Source organism: Mauremys mutica, chromosome 17 (genome assembly GCF_020497125.1).
Source record: "Mauremys mutica isolate MM-2020 ecotype Southern chromosome 17, ASM2049712v1, whole genome shotgun sequence".
Classification (NCBI taxonomy): Eukaryota; Metazoa; Chordata; order Testudines; family Geoemydidae; genus Mauremys; species Mauremys mutica.
Window position 1 is genome coordinate 22,173,184 of NC_059088.1, and position 16,631 is coordinate 22,189,814.

At 49.5% G+C, this 16,631-nt stretch overlaps 2 protein-coding genes across 5 annotated transcripts in view; one reads left to right on the forward strand and one right to left on the reverse strand.

Moving 5' to 3' along the window:
• CELF3 (CUGBP Elav-like family member 3) overlaps positions 1-13,268 on the reverse strand; it is an 86,342-nt gene extending 73,074 nt beyond the window's left edge. For 2 of the 4 annotated variants that reach the window (XM_044990822.1, XM_044990820.1), the window contains exons 1-2: positions 4,147-4,582; positions 2,682-2,779 (exon numbers count right to left, since the gene is read on the reverse strand). The gene's annotated coding sequence lies outside the window, so the exon portion shown is untranslated. Of the gene's footprint in view, positions 1-299; positions 779-2,681; positions 2,780-4,146; positions 4,583-13,117 lie in introns of those variants that run through there. The other 2 variants (XM_044990823.1, XM_044990824.1) reach the window with 2 other exon arrangements.
• RIIAD1 (regulatory subunit of type II PKA R-subunit domain containing 1) lies at positions 733-8,772 on the forward strand. Its single transcript, XM_044990832.1, has 4 exons — positions 733-896; positions 3,732-3,808; positions 5,710-5,756; positions 8,427-8,772. The coding sequence occupies exons 1-4, from the start codon at positions 813-815 to the stop codon at positions 8,498-8,500; spliced, it is 282 nt and encodes a 93-aa protein (XP_044846767.1). The 5' UTR covers positions 733-812; the 3' UTR covers positions 8,501-8,772.
• Positions 13,269-16,631: the final 3,363 nt, after the last annotated feature.

The window sequence follows — 16,631 nt, forward strand, 5'->3', positions numbered from 1 at the left end:
TGTAATCCAAGCCAATCTCGGCGCCAATCAAAAAGTTTCCATGGTTAGAATGATTTGTTTTCAAGTTCTGATGGAAATTGATATTTGAATAAATAAATAAATCAATCTTGAATCCAAAAATCATGAATGCTCCTAAAAAACAAACAAACAACAACAACAAAAATGAGATTGTCTTAAAAATCATGAGATTTTAAAGAAACAAACGAGTTGTGGGTTCTGTTTATTTGCCTCCTGGTTTCTGAGAGCAGTTGGGTCACGTTTTTTACTTTTTCTCTGCATCCTCATGGGTGAAAATATACTTTTTCCTCTTTAAGCAGAAGGAGAGATTCTTGGGCATTCCCATGACTCCAAGAGCTGGGGTTTTAAAAACACAACAAGACCCACACTAAATATCACGAGAGTTGGCCCTGGCGATATCCCCACAATGGTTTGCAGCCCAAACATTGCAGCCTGGGGGCTAGCGCATGAGAACCAGAGGGCGTAACTGGCCAGAGACGGCGCATAGACAGGCAGACTAATTTCATGGGCCAAGAGCCATTTTCAGTCCCGTGATCACTGGGGTGGGTGGCGTCCAGCATGCTGGGTTGGGGGGTTCTGCCCTTCATCTGGGCATGATTTTGGGGAGGGGGGTTTGCCCCCCGTTCTGAGGTGAGGCCGGAGTAAATCCTCCCCTGCTGCTGGGGAAGGGGAGGCCCCGGCCTGCGGTCCCACCCCAGGGCTGGAAGGAGGCTCAGGATTCAGAACAAGGCTGGGCCTGCTGGAGCCTGGAGCCGTCCCCATAGCAACCCCAGCAGCTTGCCTGAGCAAACAAAATGGCTGATGTGGCCTCCGGCTTGGAGGGGCTGGATCTGGGGGCCCTGAGCCCAGAGCAGCAGGCACAGCTCATGGAGTTCAAGGTGTGTGTGGGGGTGGGGCACCCCCTTAAAGTGAGGGGGGGCTGGGTCCAAGAGAAACACCCCCCCCAAATAATGGGGCAATCCCACTCTAACACAGGAGGGGGTGGAGAAAGGTTCCCCTCTCCCAAAAGGAGGGCTGCTCCCCCCCCAAAAAAACTTTTCAGTCTGGGAAGCATTTCTCCTCCTCTTCTTCCCTCCCAAAAAAGTAGGGTGCAGGCCTGAGGCAGCTCCAGGACCCCTTAATTGGGGATGTTAAGGGTTAGTTCTACAACCTATGTCATCCCCCCAGTAAGGGGGGGGGTGCTGCTGGTCCCGGTCACTCCCAGGGGAAGATTGGATTTCTTACCCGATCATTTTGTTTAAGCTGTTTTATGGGCTGTCTTGACCGTATAAGGGCTATTGGCAAGACATCGGTGGCATGAGCGAGGCATGGGGATGGGGGCACAGAGTTTGATTGAGTCCTGGTTTCACTCCCAGAATTGTCACCCGAAAGTGTTAATTTTCATCCTGTTCTAAATAAGAACAGCCAGACTGGGTCAGACCTGTTGTGCATGGCCAGTGCAAGCGAACAGGGTAATTATCGAGTGACCCTTGATGTCCAGTCCCAGAATCTATTATTTCCTAAGAAACTTTTTTTTAAGCCAAAAATGCAGATTCAGCAACACTGAAATGTGTTATGAATTCGTGTCAGGTTTGTGGAATTGTTTTAGTCAAAAAACCTTGGGGAAAAAAGTCCAAAAATAATCAAAATGGTTTGATTTATTTTTTAGTTCAAAACAACTTTTTGTTTCAAAGTTTCCTTTAATGCTATTAACAATCAAGAGTGTTTAAAAATGCTCAGAATCAAATCAAAATGTTTCATTTAGACTTGAAAGGAACGTTTCATTGGACTCAAAATATTTTTCTTTGATATGCCAAAAAAGTTTTGAAAAAAAGCTCATTTTCAGTTTGACCCAAAATAAATGTTTTCTGATTTTGTTGCCAGCCAAGTGAAAAAACCCATTATCTGCACAGCTCTAGTTACGTTGAGCTGGAATGGTCTCAAGGATAGATCACAGATTCCTGGATTTAAAGCTATGAGCCGGAGGGCTGGCAATCCAATTTACTGATAAACAACCAGAAAACCCTGTTGAAGTGCTTTTGACCCTACCCAGCCAGCGCACATTTCGCCTTTGCACAGAAACTGTAGCTGCTCCGTTTTGCCATCTGCGGAGTCAACGTATTTAGGATTTCAAAAGATGTTTGATCAGTTGTTAGTGCGTTTCAGTCATTCCTCCAATTTAGGGAGAATATTCTCATCAAGGTGATAATTACTCATTCAGCTTCCCCAGGGCCTGATTTAGATTAAACCTTAGATCTAGGGATGTCAGTGAATAAAATCTAATATGTTTATTAGCGCATAGACTGCAAAGTCGGGAAAGCTGGGTTTTATGCCCAGTTGTGCTACTGAGCTGCTTGAACTCCACCTTTCTGGGCCTCTCTGTCACTTTCAGAATTTGTCTGTCAGGATTCCTGGGTTCTATTCTTGGCTCTACCACTGGTGCCTAGTGAAAGAGGTGACCTTTCTGTGCTCAGTTTCTCCATCAATGTAATGGGCATACATAATATTGATTTACAGGATCATCCCTTACAGGGGGAATTGTGAGGATTACCTAGCATCTGCATAGCACTTTGGAGATGCAGAGGACTACGTAAATGCTATGTATCACTGGTGCTTCAGCAAAGCACCGTTGGACTAACAAAACCGGGTTACTGCCAGTTCAGAGCTGCATCCCTTAAACATACCTTTGCTGTTGTGTTTCTGCTCAAGCTCTTCAGGGCAGGGACTGTTTCTAGTATGTACAACACCTAGCACAACAGGACACCGATCTCAGCTAGGGACTCTAAGCACAAAAACAAGAAGCAGATATTAACTAGAAAATAATTGTTATGAAGCACAGCAAGTGCTCTGAAAAGCTTTTCAGAGCACTTGCTGTGCTTCATTGGCAGAATTAACTTTTATCTTACCACTAGAGAAAACCTTTTCATGCAAAACTCCCACAAAAAACCAGTGATCCTTGTTGTCTGACAGATTGCCAAAGGGGACCCCAGTGAGAAACCTGTCAGTTTGTTTAGTCCTTGCAGGGATGAGAGGTTTGTCGCAAGGATTATTTATGAAACAGGACCGTCTTAGAGTCCATTGCAAAATCCTTTCCTTACACACACACCACACCCCCCCCCCCGTAAGCCCAAATGTAGCACACGCCCTTCGTTTTCTGGGAGGGCAGTAGGCCTGGTTCTTTGATTTACACTGACGCAAATCAGGTGTCACTCCGTTGAAGTCAATAGCGTTACAGCGGTGTAATGCTGAGAGGAGAATCAGGCCCGGGTCTAGTGATTAGACCTGGATCAAGCAAGAATGTACTGTCAGCAAGAGCAGTGTAAATCTGAACTAAGTCACTTTGGATTTACTCCAGTGTAATCAACCGCCCAATTCTCTATTCAGTCACACTTGTCTACTTCCACCGCAGAGCAGAGAGTACAGTCTTGTATCTGACTCTGGGTTCTATTCCTGGCTTTACCACTGGTGCCTAGTGGAAGAGGTGACCTTTCTGTGCCTCAGTTTCTCCATCAATGTAATGGGCATAAATATTGATTTACAGGATCATCCCTTACAGGGGGAATCTGGAGGATTACCTAGCATCTGCATAGCACTTTGGAGACGCAGAGGCCTACGTAAATGCTATGTATCACTACTGCTTCAGCAAGGCACCGTAGGACTAATGAAACGGGGTTCCTTCCAGTTCAGAGCTGCATCCCTTTAACATACCTTTGCTGTTGTGTTTCTGCTCCCAGATTAACACTCGCATTGCCAATGAGAAGTACCTGAGGTCTCACAAAGAAGTTGAGCTGCTGCTATCAGGATTTCTGAGGTAATTTCATCTTCCCAACAACACAGACACTTGGGGGGGAGGGATAGCTCAGTGGTTTGAGCTTTGGCCTGCTTAAACCCAGGGTTGTGAGTTCAATCCTTGAGGGGGCCATTTAGGGATCTGGGGTAAAAATCTGTCTGGGAATTGGTCCTGCTTTGAGCAGAGGGTTGGACTAGATACCTCCTGAGGTCCCTTCCAACCCTGATATTCTATGAAAAGAAAGGAAATGCCAAAAAATAACCCCTATAATCAGAGGATGGTAAAGTTTCAACTCAATCTGACCAGAACCATAAAAAGAAACACAGACACTGGTACTAATTGGAGTCTTGAAAATTTACCTCCAACACCAGACATGCTGCTGTTGGCTCAGTTGCCTCACCATGCCTCAGTTTCCCCTCCTCAGGAGCTGGTCTTCCCCAGTCTGATTTAGTCCTCTGGCCAAGTCAAAAGTCTTCCCCTTCCAGGACAAACAGAAAGCAGCCCTCTCACAGGCGCTTGGTTCCTTTTGCCCTCCCTGGGCTCAGGGCCTCTGCTTGGGTCACAAAGGTTTTCACTGTCCCTTTGCCCTGGATGAATCTTTCCCCTCTCAGTGCTGTAGCTCCCTCTCGCTCAGAGGAGGAACATAGTCCATATGGTCACCCTCTGCCATCCCTGGGCTTAGACCCAGCCTAGCCCTGGAGGACTCCCCCCTCACAGGTGTGGCTCTCTTCAGCGCTCTCTCCCTTTATATGCTGTTTCCACCTTCCCAGCATGCCTCACTCACTCTCAGTCACATGCTCCCTGGACTACAAGACCCATGGTCTGGGAGGGAGTGAAGCGGAGGTGTAAACTGGGCCTGAGCTCCCTTTAAAAGACCAGACCCTGATGTGACCAATTAGCCAGAGATGAAATGATTCAGTGACTATCTCCCCCCACTTCCCAGCATGGAACAGCTCGCAGTTAGCAAGTGCACTGTAACCCCCCAGGCATCTGTTCTGACCCCCATTCCATGCAGCTGACCCAGCAGGATTTTATCAGGGAGAATCAGAGCTACTTGTGGAAGCTGTCAACAGCTTTAAACTCATCCATTCCCAGCAGGAATTTGCAATTGCTAGCGCAGGCCCCCTTCTCCCATACTGGATGGATTTTCAGGGTTTCTACTGGCATGCAAGGGGTGCAGTCCACTGTGGGAAGGGGAGAGGCTCCTTTTTCCCCCACTCCAATCATGGGCCAGATCCTTAGCTGGTTTAAGCTGGCATAGCTCCACTGACCTCACTGCAGCTATGTTGATGTACCAGTATTATGGATACTGTGTGCCTGGTTGTCTTCACACGTACCCCTACTGTAAATCAGGAGTAACTCCATCAAAGCCAACAGAAATACTCCAGCATGAGGCCAGAACTGGGTCTTTCCCTGCAGAGGTACCCAGCCGAACGGCAGGAGCGTAGGTGAATGCAGATCCCAGTCCATCACACCAATATCTAATTGCTTTCAATAGGATTTCAGGTTACAAAATGCTTGGGACATTATCCTGGGATAGTATTTAACCATGATGAAATTTTTGCGGTTTTATTTCAGGTGAAATGTATGTTTTCTCCCCCATTTGTTACTAATTATCTTATCGATTCCCAATGCAGGGCTGTGTAATTCAGTGAGGAAGCTTTAATTGTGATAAATATTCCTTAGCTCTGTGCCAGTCTAAATTGTTGTGGGGTTTTATAAATATAAAATTCCCTAAAATTGAAGGCAAACATAAATTAAATGTTTCTCCTCAGTAACTAATTGGCTTATTGATTCCCAATATAAAAGTGTAATTTACCAATTTGTCTTCTGCATCTTCAGACAGGGCTAACATAATAAGCCACCACAAGAACAAGCAGTAAAACTCGGTTTAAAGTCTATTTATCCCCCTTTTTCCCCAGAGAAGTTATGCTGAGAAGACCAGAGAATATCCCTGAGTTTGCAGCAGGTAAAACAATTATTTTAATCCTGTTAGACATGAAAAGCAAGACCTGTTAGTATTATTATCATCTTCAGAAGTATTGAGGCAACAGTTTAGAGAGAGTGAGCCAGATTCTGTCTAGCTTACCCCAGTGTAAATCCAGAGCAACCTCATTGATGCAAGGGTTGAATTGGAAGGGGGGGGGGGGAAGGAGGGTGGAGCTATTCCAAGCTCCACCCACAAAATAAGCTCCGCCTCTGTGAGTTTCCAAAGTGGGACACGGCTCACGATAGGTAGTGTGTGTATTCAAAATATGATCATTTTGCTGCTTGGCGCTCCTGGGGATCCCATAGACTCTGCTCCTGGCAGGGAAAATATAATGGCTGGCATCTCCCAAATGCCACCCATGTGAGGCATCAAAATGAGAGGCCACTCACAATAAGTTGGGCAAAGTAAGTCTGCGCCCCTTTGTCTCCGCGCTTATGTGAGAGGAGTGAAATTGTTAACGATGTTGACCATGAAATCAGCATGGCGGGGCACCTGACTTAACCCGTTGCGGAGCTGAATGACACAGTTCACACCGCTCCGAGTGACTGTCCCAGGCTCTCACTAGGGAGGCCACCTGTCCAGGTTTGAACTAGACAGTCCTCTTTTGGGGTGGCTTGTCCCGCATCCGGCACTGGGACCAAACCAGCCATGGTTCTGTCCGGTATTGGCCAGGGGACACCATTTTTAAGAGCGCACCGCTCCACCCGGTCTGGCGTGAACTCAAATGCTGAGGGGGCAGGGACATGCCAGCAGGGGGGAGGCCAATACTATTTCCAGAAGTACTGGAATGCCCAGTATTCTGGGACCATGTGCTTTGCCACCCTATGTCCGCAGACTCAGGCAGACCCCGCTGCAGTGGTTCTGTTCCGTTCCCATCTCTGCCCCATAGCAGCTCCAGACGTAGGGTCTGGTTTGGTTTTTTTGACGAAAGGTGAGTTTTGGAGAATGAGACAGTCGCTTCAGAGCCCTGGCGTATGGGCGCACATTGGCTGCTTCTGAGCCCCGGACAGCAGTCAGTGGAGTTTCTCGGGATTGACACGCTGCAGGCACTGATAGCAGCACGAGGCGACTGATTAGGGAATGAGCCGCTCCTGGGAGAGAGCAGGGGGATTACCCTGTGAAGGGCAGCAGCGAAGAGGAGAAGCCCAGGCAAAGGCGGAGACACTGCAGAGCGTGTGGAAAAGCTCCTGCAGAGAAGACCTTGGGACCGAGGGAGGTGGGATAGTGAGGAGCTGCAGTGAGCAGAAGGCTCCTGGGAGAGACTCTGACTGGGAGAAGGGCTGAGGAAGGACCTAGTGCTGGGGACTCCCGACCTACAGGGAAAGAAGGACTGAACTGGGGTTGGGGGCCTGACGGGCCAGTATGTAAGGGCTCAATAAACGGGACCCCATGAGGGGAACGCGTTTTCGTTACCTGTGGACTGTGAGTTATTAAGGGGCGCTGAAGAGGGGAGAAGCTGGGAGCAGGGCACTGCAGAGTGACCTCTGGCCAGGAGGGGGCGCTCAGCCAGTGGCCACCCCACTACAGCCTTGTGATTTCTACTGCACGGGTTTCCAGTCGTCCTTCGTTGTGGAAGGTGCGGCCTGCGGCCATTGCAGATGTTTGGAATGAGCCCGTTCATGGCCCACTGGGGCCTCCAATGATTTACTGTTCTCCAAAAGATCTGGCTCTGTTGTGCTGGGACGGACGTCTAGATGCCAGGGGCTGGCATATGCTGGCACCCCCGCTGAGGTTTCCCTCAAGCCGCTAAGGAAGAGTCTGGTTAGAAACTGGATCTTGGGCTGGTTAGAGGAAGGTTTAGACTCTAAGAGGAAGATTGGTGGCAAGGTGCACACCAGCCTCACTCCACAACCTTAACTCTGCCCTCCTGGAGCTGGCAAGAGCCCCTGGGGATGAACTGTCAGTATGACACAGCCAGGGCTGCCCTATAATAAGTGAGTAAGTAAACATGCCATTTACACTGGTACTTGCATGTAGGCACTGTGGGCTAGTGACTCACCAGCCCTGTGTTTTATTCCCATCTGCCGCTGGCCAGCTGGGTGACCTTGGGCAAGTCACTTCCTCTCTCTGGGCCTCAGTTTCCCCATCTTACAGATGGGGATAATGATACGGCCCTCCTTTGTAAAGCACTTTGAGATCTGCAGCTGAAAACTGCTGGAGAAGAGCGCGGGCTGATGCCAATGTATTTAATGTGGTGTGGTGTGTCGCACAGCTCTGTGTTCTGTCATTGCTCTGCATACACCACAACTGCCTTCGCTGTGTTACGGGGACAGATTCGCTGATTGATTCCAATGGGCGTTAGGCACCTAAACTACCTTTGAGAATCTGGGCCCTTAAGTGTATTTCCTGGCTTTCGGAGGTTTGACTGTAGGTGCATTTGATGGTCTGGGAGTCTACACGGCATTGGAGGTCAACTTGAAATTGTGTTAATATTTTGGGCAGCAAATTTACCATATAGACCCATCTCTCAAGCACGGACATGTGTGGAGTGAGATGGAGATGTGCCTTATCGGTCTCTCACCATCCATCCCCAGACGTCTATCATCTGTCCAGCCACCTATCGGGTCTATCACCGTTGCATGTAGGCGCCGAATGAAACAAAAGCTGCCTTAGACCAATATTTCTTTTCACCGTTCTCTGTCATTTCAGAACATTTTACGGATCCGGAGCTTCCAATGAAGACACAGAAAAAACTAGCGGAAATAGCAAAGCAGGTGAATTGAGAGAGATGTGACCCACTCTTTCCTTGCTGAAGCAGGATAGAAATTTAGGAGATTTTTTTTTAATGATTCTTAGATTTATCCTCCAGATTCTCTGGAATGTGTTTATTTTTATTTTGAAGGCTTTGCAATATGGCTAATAATTCTCAGTTGTATAGTGTCCTCTGGAGGCAGAGAGAGAGATTGCAGCAATGTGTGTTGCTGGTGATGTTTCATGCTTTACAGCTGTATGTTCCGATGGCATCATTAAAATAGATCTGCTGGTCAACCCTGTTCTATTCATGGACGATTTCCTTTTCCTACTCTGGCTTCTCTCCTTGGCAAAGGAAATGTACAAAGACAGGAGGCAGATCTCATGGCAGCAGGGTTGCTGTTTATGGGGCAGATTTTTCCCCCCTAGTTGGAGTGGTCGTAGTGATGGGAATGAGGTACCAGCTAGCTTCTCACAAGGGTCTCCATCAGTCACTCTCACACCTGCCCTTCGTCCTCCACCCTTTTTCTGTCTTTGCCAGTGTTATGTGGACAAGTACATTCCTTTGGACTTGATCCTGTGAGGTCTGAAGCTGTCTCTCAGGGGAGCAGCTGAGCACCAGAGGCCGTGTTGAGAGGGTAGGCCAGTGTTCAGCTGTCAGTCACAGTTCTAGAAACGTTTCTCCACTAGGAATAGTATTTGTAGCAGGCAGCAAGTAGAGGCCCCAGCAGAGATCAGGGCAGATTGTGCTGGGCGCGGCACATTAGTGTTTGGACGAGGGTAGCACCCTGTGGTGTTCAGTGGTTACTCAGTGCGTAAGGTGCTTCCAGGAGATCTGGTTTATTCTCACCGGTTCCACCAGGCTGGGCAAAGAGCTTCACATTATTTATCTCATATTTGCCAGTCTTTCTGTCAGGGAAGCTCAGTCATTCAAGACACAGCCCCAATACAACAGCAGGTAGGAGCCCCAGCTCAGGAGCCCATTGTGCTCGGCACTGCACAAACCTAGAACAAAGAGATACCCGGCCTGCAAAGAGCTCACGTTCTGACCAGTCAAGGCTGAGTGAAAGGATCATCATCTATCACCATTCTGCGGATGGTGGGACGGAGGCCCAGGGAGAGAAAGTTACAGGCACAAGGACACACAGGGTAGCAACCTGCCAGGAACTTGGAGGGGGAGCACAGGTTGCAGGAGGAGACTGTGTGGAGGAAGCACCAGGAAGTCAGTCTGTGTGCTCATGGCTGGAATGCTGGCTGCAGTTACAACATCTTTGTAAATAGTTCTAGCAATAAACAGCAAATTTGGTCTTGCAAGCATGGAGACCCTTCATGCTATCACCTGGCCTGCAGTCCCTGAAACACAAGGAGGGGGAGAGCTGGGAACTGAACCTAAATCAATTAATTTGCAAACATCTAGAAGATAAGGTGATAAGTAACAGTCAGCATGGATTTGTCAAGAACAAATCATGTCAAACCAACCTGATAGGTATATCTCCATATTATTTTTTATAAAGAAAGCTATCTCATAGAGCTGGAAGGGACCCTGAAAGGTCATTGAGTTCAGCCCCCTGCCTTCACTAGCAGGACCATGTACTGATTTTGCCCCAGATCCCTAAGTGGCCCCCCTCAAGGATTGAACTCACAACCCTGGGTTTTGCAGGCCAATGCTCAAACCACTGAGCTATCCCTCCCCAACCCTGTTACTGTGACGGGGTAACAAGCCTTGTGGATGGGGAGAAGCAGTAAACGTGGTATATCTTGACTTTAGTAAGGCTTTTGATACTGTCTCGCATGACCTTCTCATACACAAACTAGGGAAATGCAACCTAGATGGAGCTACTATAAGCTGGGAGCAAAACTGGTTGGAAAATTGTTCCCAGAGAGTAGTTATCAGTGGTTCACAATCAAGCTGGAAGGGCATAATTAGTGGGGTCTCGCAGGGATCAGTTCTGGGTCCAGTTCTGTTCAATATCTTCATCAGTGATTTAGATAATGGCATACAGAGTATACTTATAAAATTTGCAGATGATACCAAGCTGGAAGGGGTTGCAAGTGCTTTGGAGGATAGGCTTAAAATTCAAAATGATCTGGACAAACTGGAGAAATGGCCTGAAGTAAATAGGATGAAATTCAATAAGGACAAATGCAAAGTGCTCCACTTAGGAAGGAACAATCAGTTGCACACATACAAAATGGGAAATGACTGCCTAGGAAGGAGGACTGCAGTAGGGATCTGGGGATCATAGTGGACCACAAGCTAAATATAAGTCAACAGTGTAACGCTATTGAAAAAAAGCGAACATCATTCTGGGCTGTATTAGCAGGAGTGTTGTAAGCGAGACACGAGAAGTAATTCTTCCGCTCTAGTCCGCGCTGATTAGGCCTCAACTGGAGAATTGTGTCCAGTTCTGGGCACCACATTTCAGGAAGGATGTGGACAAATTGGAGAGAGTCCAGAGAAGAGCAACAAAAATGATGAAAGGTCTAGAAAACATGAGCTATGAGGGAAGACTGAAATATCTGGGGTTGTTTAATGCGGAAAAGAGAAGACTGAGAGGGAACATGAGAACAGTTTTCAAGTATGTACAAGGAAGGAGGAGAGAGAAAAATTGTTGTTCTTAACCTCTGAGGACAGGACAAGAAGCAATGGGCTTAAATTGCAGCAAGGGCGGTTTAGGTTGGACATTAGGAAAAACTTCCTAAGTGTCAAGGTGGTTAAGCACTGGAATAAATTGCCTAGGGAGGGTGTGGAATCTCCATTAGAGATTTTTAAGAGCAGGTTGGACAAACGCCTGTCAGGGATGGTCCAGATAATACTTCGTCCTGCCGTGAATGCAGGGGACTGGACTAGATGACCTCTCAGTCTTATGATTGATTCTATGATCATCTCTGTCCCAGCCCAGCACTTCCTTCTTCCAGTGTGAAATACACCCCACCTTCTGGCAGCAGCCATACTGCCCACCCCCAATGCGGCAAATCTCCATCACATTCCCGCAGGAGACGTGTGCATGGCCCGGAGCACAGGCCGCTAGAAGAAAGAAACCGAAGCCGCTCTGACGAGACCTGGCCTCTCGGAGAAAGGCTCCTGGACCAATTTCAAGTCCAGTGACTTAATAGCTGGCTTGGGCCCACATCAGAGAATGGCGGACAATAATGCTGTTGAGCAACAGGGCTCGCTCTTATGTCGGAGTGCAGCGCCCACGTCCTGGGCTGCCTTTCCCAGCCACGGGGCTGAAGGGTGAAGTCAAAGCAGCGGGAACCAGGGAAGGGTAACAAATCAACTAGCCGTGTGAATCGCTGCTGACCCATGCTGGAGCTTGGTAGAAGGCAATTAGGTTAGTGAGGCATGACTTGCCCTTGGTGAATCCATGCTGACTGTTCCTGATCACTTTCCTCTCCTCTAAGTGCTTCAGAATTGATTCCTTGAGGACCTGCTCCATGATTTTTCCAGGGACTGAGGTGAGGCTTGTTTCAGGGAATGATGGTTAATTTGCCTAGACTTTAAGCATTTGCTCAATGGACAGTAACTTACCCCTTGTAGCAGAGAGCTGTTATTTATCTGTATTGTTGTAGTCAGGAGCCCCGGCCATGGACTAGGTCCCCATTGTGCAAGGAGCTGTACATACACCCTTTGCGCCACTGCCTAACACTCTTCTTTTATCTCAGCTAGAGTGATGCTCCTCAGCTGCCAGCCTCAGGGTAGGGATGGCAAGAGAAGCCTAAATTTGCTTGCAAAGATTTTGTTTTGAAAAAGAAGGAAAGCACGCAGGTGGCAAGGCAACACCCACCGTCAAAGCGCTTCTGGATGAGCTCACGGCAGGGACGACAAGCCTGGCTTGCCTCAGTGCCAGTCCCCTGCTGGCCAAGCAGAAAAAAAGCAAACTGGTGCGTGGGACGAAGAGCTTTTCCTTGGTCTGGGAGTTACAGATCTCCAGAACTCTCTGTAAAGTCCCCACCCTTCATTCTCTCGCTCTCTCTCACACACACACACGTCTACACTTGAAACTTAATTTGGATTAAAGTCGGGTGTAAATGTAAAGCACAACAGTTATTCCAGACTAGCTATTCCAGAGGAAATCCATGGGTAGACAAGCCCTTAGGTACTTCTATGGCCCCTGTTACCACACAACTGTGTTGTATAAATCATGGGGCTGATTCTGATCTCCCACTGATTCCACAGTGGGGTAACGCCAGTGATTTCATTAGCGTTACGTCCGCTGGAGGGCGTGATTCTGCACAGCTCTCTGGCTCTGATCCCGCAAAGAACTTCAGCCACGCTTAAACTTTAAGCACATCTGTAGCCCCATTGAAGTCAGTGGAACGACCCACAACCTTCAAGTTAAGCACCTGGTCAAGTGCTTGTCAGATTACTCCCTTGTGCTGGTGTTAGATCAGAATTAGGCCCATGTTATTTTTTTCAAATGGGTCCCTTGGGGAGGGAGGAGCTGTATCTTAGGAACCCCTTGGCCAACTGACCCCAAATTTTCACCATTCACACTAGCCCTGCCCCCCACGTGGCACACCAGTTTTCAAGGCAATCGGCCTAGGCATGTGGCTTTTGCAGCACGTAAGGGAAAAATAATCAGCCATGTACAGAAACTCTGCTGGAGTTTCCAAGCAAAGCTGTCCCTTCGCCAGCCAGGACCCACCTCTCTCATTATGCTGGGAGTAACCTTGACGCCACCCGGATGCCAACCTTGTGATAATTGATGGAACTTCTCCCGCAAAGGAAGAGCACGCTCGTGAATATTCAGGCCGTCCTCCTCTAAAATCCCATTGGAAAAGGGACTTAATGACTTTTTTGGCACCTCTTCCAGATTTTCTCTTCAAGTCGACCGCTCCCATTAGCCTTCTTGTGCGCTGTGCGTGTTCCCCTCTGTTACGTGCCAGGGCTTCCTGTTCTTTTAGCAGGCCAGCTGATTGTTCCGGCCCCAGAAAAGGAAACCTGCTAATTGCAATGGCAAGAAAAATTGTTTTGAGCTGGGGGGTGGGAGGGGGAGAAACCTGGGCCGGAGTGATCCCATCAGAGCACTTGGCTAGGTGGGTCAGCTCAGACAGCTGCGGTAACGCCCAAAGACAAAGAACGTTACCCGCCAGGGATGAAATGGATAGACGGGAAACAGCTCTTCTAATAGTGCCAACCTCTGGCGTTCACAGATGAAGAGTCAGGCCCTCCCTAGCCTGGGCACAGCTCTGCAGGTGGCGTTGCCCGTCTGCCAGCGTAGCTTGCTTCACTTGGGGGTGGGGTGGAATGAACTATACCGGTGAAGTGCTCCCAGCCTGCCAAGGTGTCCCTAGCATAGCCATGGCCCAGGGCTCCAGGACCTGGCCTGGTGCTTTGGAGAGGAGACGCGCTGCGTATTCTGTGGACGGGAAGAGACGTGGCTTGTCAGCGAGACGAGATGTGCTCCTTTACACCAGGCCAGGGGAGGCAGACAGATCTGCTGCTGCCTTCACACAACCCTAGAAATGTAGGGCTAGAAGGGGACCACGTTTTCACCCCATGAATTTCAACAATGACTAGTCTAGAGATTTCATAAAGAGGCCCCAAAATCATGCCCCCCCCAAATCACTAGTCACTTTGGATCATCTTGACCCAAGGGCACATGGGTAAGTAACTGCTCCAGGGAAATAGAGAATCTGTCCCTCTGTGGGAATCAGGTGTTTGGTTACTTCAGCAATGTCTGTCTGTCCCTGTGCCTCACCCCGCAGCTGCTTCTGCCTTCCACCAAGAGGAGCTGAGTGCAAATGAAAGAGAGAAGGAAGCGTTGTTCCTGGGGGGAGGCAGCAAAGGGGTAGAACTAAAGGGGGCGGGGGGACAACAGAGGAGGGGCAAGCAGGGAAAGGGGAGAGGGACTCTCCCAAATATGGGGGGTTTCTGGACTCAGGGCATGGGCCCATCTCTCCACAGGGGGGTAATGAAACGAGGCCTGCTTGGCAGGAATTAGGGGGGGTTGTCTCAGGGTGGAATCCTGGCTTATCGCCCAAGCAGAGAGAGCAGCAGACAAACCCAGGGTGCTGTGTGCACAGGCAGGGGATATAAAGCCCTGCGGAGCCAAGCTGTTCACTGAACAGTCAGATAACGATTCCTGGGGATTTCAGGGCTCATACTCCCTGGACAGTGATTCGTGGTTGCAGAAAGAAGCTTGAGAACCCGGCCCCTCAAGGATCAAAATCCAGATGGCAAATTGGAAGAACCCCCGTTTAAAAAGAGAGAAGGAAATCCCCATAATTTGTAAGGCAGTCTCATGATTTCAGGTGGGTGGTGTGGGGGGATTTGTGAATTCTTTCACCTCTCGGGTTTAACAGCACTGCATGCAGGGCTGGGACAGTCTCTCACTCTGTGTCTGTGCAACACCCAGCATGATGGGGCCCTGAACTTGGCTGGATCCTCTACACAGACAGAAATAAATAATAGTCACGAGTAAGAGGAGGCCTCAAAAACACAGACTCTCCTTTGTAAACCCCTTTATTGTTATGGTATTATGGTAGGGCTTCAGAGCCCTAGTATAGACGAGGACCCCATTGTGCTGGGTGTTGTACATTAGGGGGATTATGGTAGCATCTAGGAGCCTGAGCCATGGACCAGGACCCCATGGTGTTAGGTGCTGTACGGTCTCTATTAGGTGTGTTACAGTAGCGCCCAGGCGCCCCGGTGACGGAGCAGGCCATACAAACACAGAAAAAACACAGTCCCTGCCCCACAGACCCACCCAGCTAAGCTCTGAGAGCTGTGGATGAAACGCACAACGCGAGAGCCAAGCTTTCATTATTAATGACTATTTACTAATGATGGATGGTTAGCTCATCAGCTCCTTGCGAAATCCAGCAACTTGCCACTTCGAGGATTTGAAAGCAGGTGTGTGTGTGTGTGTGTGTGTGTGGGGTGGGAATCAAAGCAAACTCTGTGGCTAGACTCTCTGCTATTACATTGATCAAACCCTGACATCTCCTGCCCATTAAAAGCAGCTCCCTTTGCCGGCAGAAAGCAGGGGGGCAGCTGCATGGCCCGATAAAAGAAAAGCCCATTCGCTTCGGGCTGCTCAGCAGCAGGGATTCGATCGCACCCCCCCGCTGGGCCATTCGTTAAGCAAAGATCCAGCAAACGCAGGTCCAGGGACTCCAGTTTATGCCCTGCCACAGCTGCGCTGGGACGCAGCAGCCCCTTTGGATTTCCATTTTCAAGCTGTTTTCCACTTTTATGTCCCTCAGACACACCAGGGAGCTGAGAAACGACCTTGGCTGAGCAGGAGCAGGCTGCTCTGCTCCATCCCGTCCCCGGGATGAGATACACCTGCTAGGACTCACGCCGGTGTCCTGCTCTGGAAGGCACCTGGGTGGCTGCTCCCCCTCCTGTGATCAGTGACAAACGGCAGGGAGTGGTCCTAGGAACAAGCAGGGGGCTGGAGGGGGTCAGTTTCCAAGAGGGGTTGAATCTTTTTGGCTTGGAAGAGCAGTGACGGGGAGCGGGAAGAGTCTATGGCTATTTGAGGGTATAAGCATCAAGCAGAGAGAACAATCAAGAGGCTGGAACTAGGAGGGATGGGATGGCGTTAAAAAGCCACTGGCAAAGCTGTGGCGTCTCCCAGCGCCTGCCCTCCCAACGCAGCTGCCTTTTGCCACGGACCCACCTTTCCGCAGCGTTCCCTCTGCTCTGCGCCGCCCCAATCCTGCAAGCTGCTCCACCCAGGCCTGGACAGGGTCCCGTCGGCCTCAGCAGGGCTCAGCACAGGCACTCGATCTGGGCCTAAGGTAGAAATGCCGGTCAGCCACAAAGACATCATCACAGAGTGTTTAAAGGGCATCATGGGAAGCAAATGAATGAAGATGAAGGCAGCGTGGCCTAGTGGGGAGAGCAGTGGACTAGGACACAGAATGACCTAAGGCAGGTCTGTGCTCAGTACCCCCATTTCCCCTCCCACTGCCTGTCTGTTTAGACCGTAGGTGGGCAAACTACAGCCCGGGGGCCGCATCCGGCCCTCCAGATGTTTTAATCTGGCCCTCGAGCTCACGCTGGGGAGCGGGATCCAGGGCTTACCCCGCTCTGCGTGGCTCCTGGAAACAACGGTATGTCCCCCCTCTGGCTCCCATGCGTAGGGGCAGCCAGGGGACTCCGCACGCCGCCCCCACCCTAAGCAGCACCCCCACAGCTCCCACTGGCCG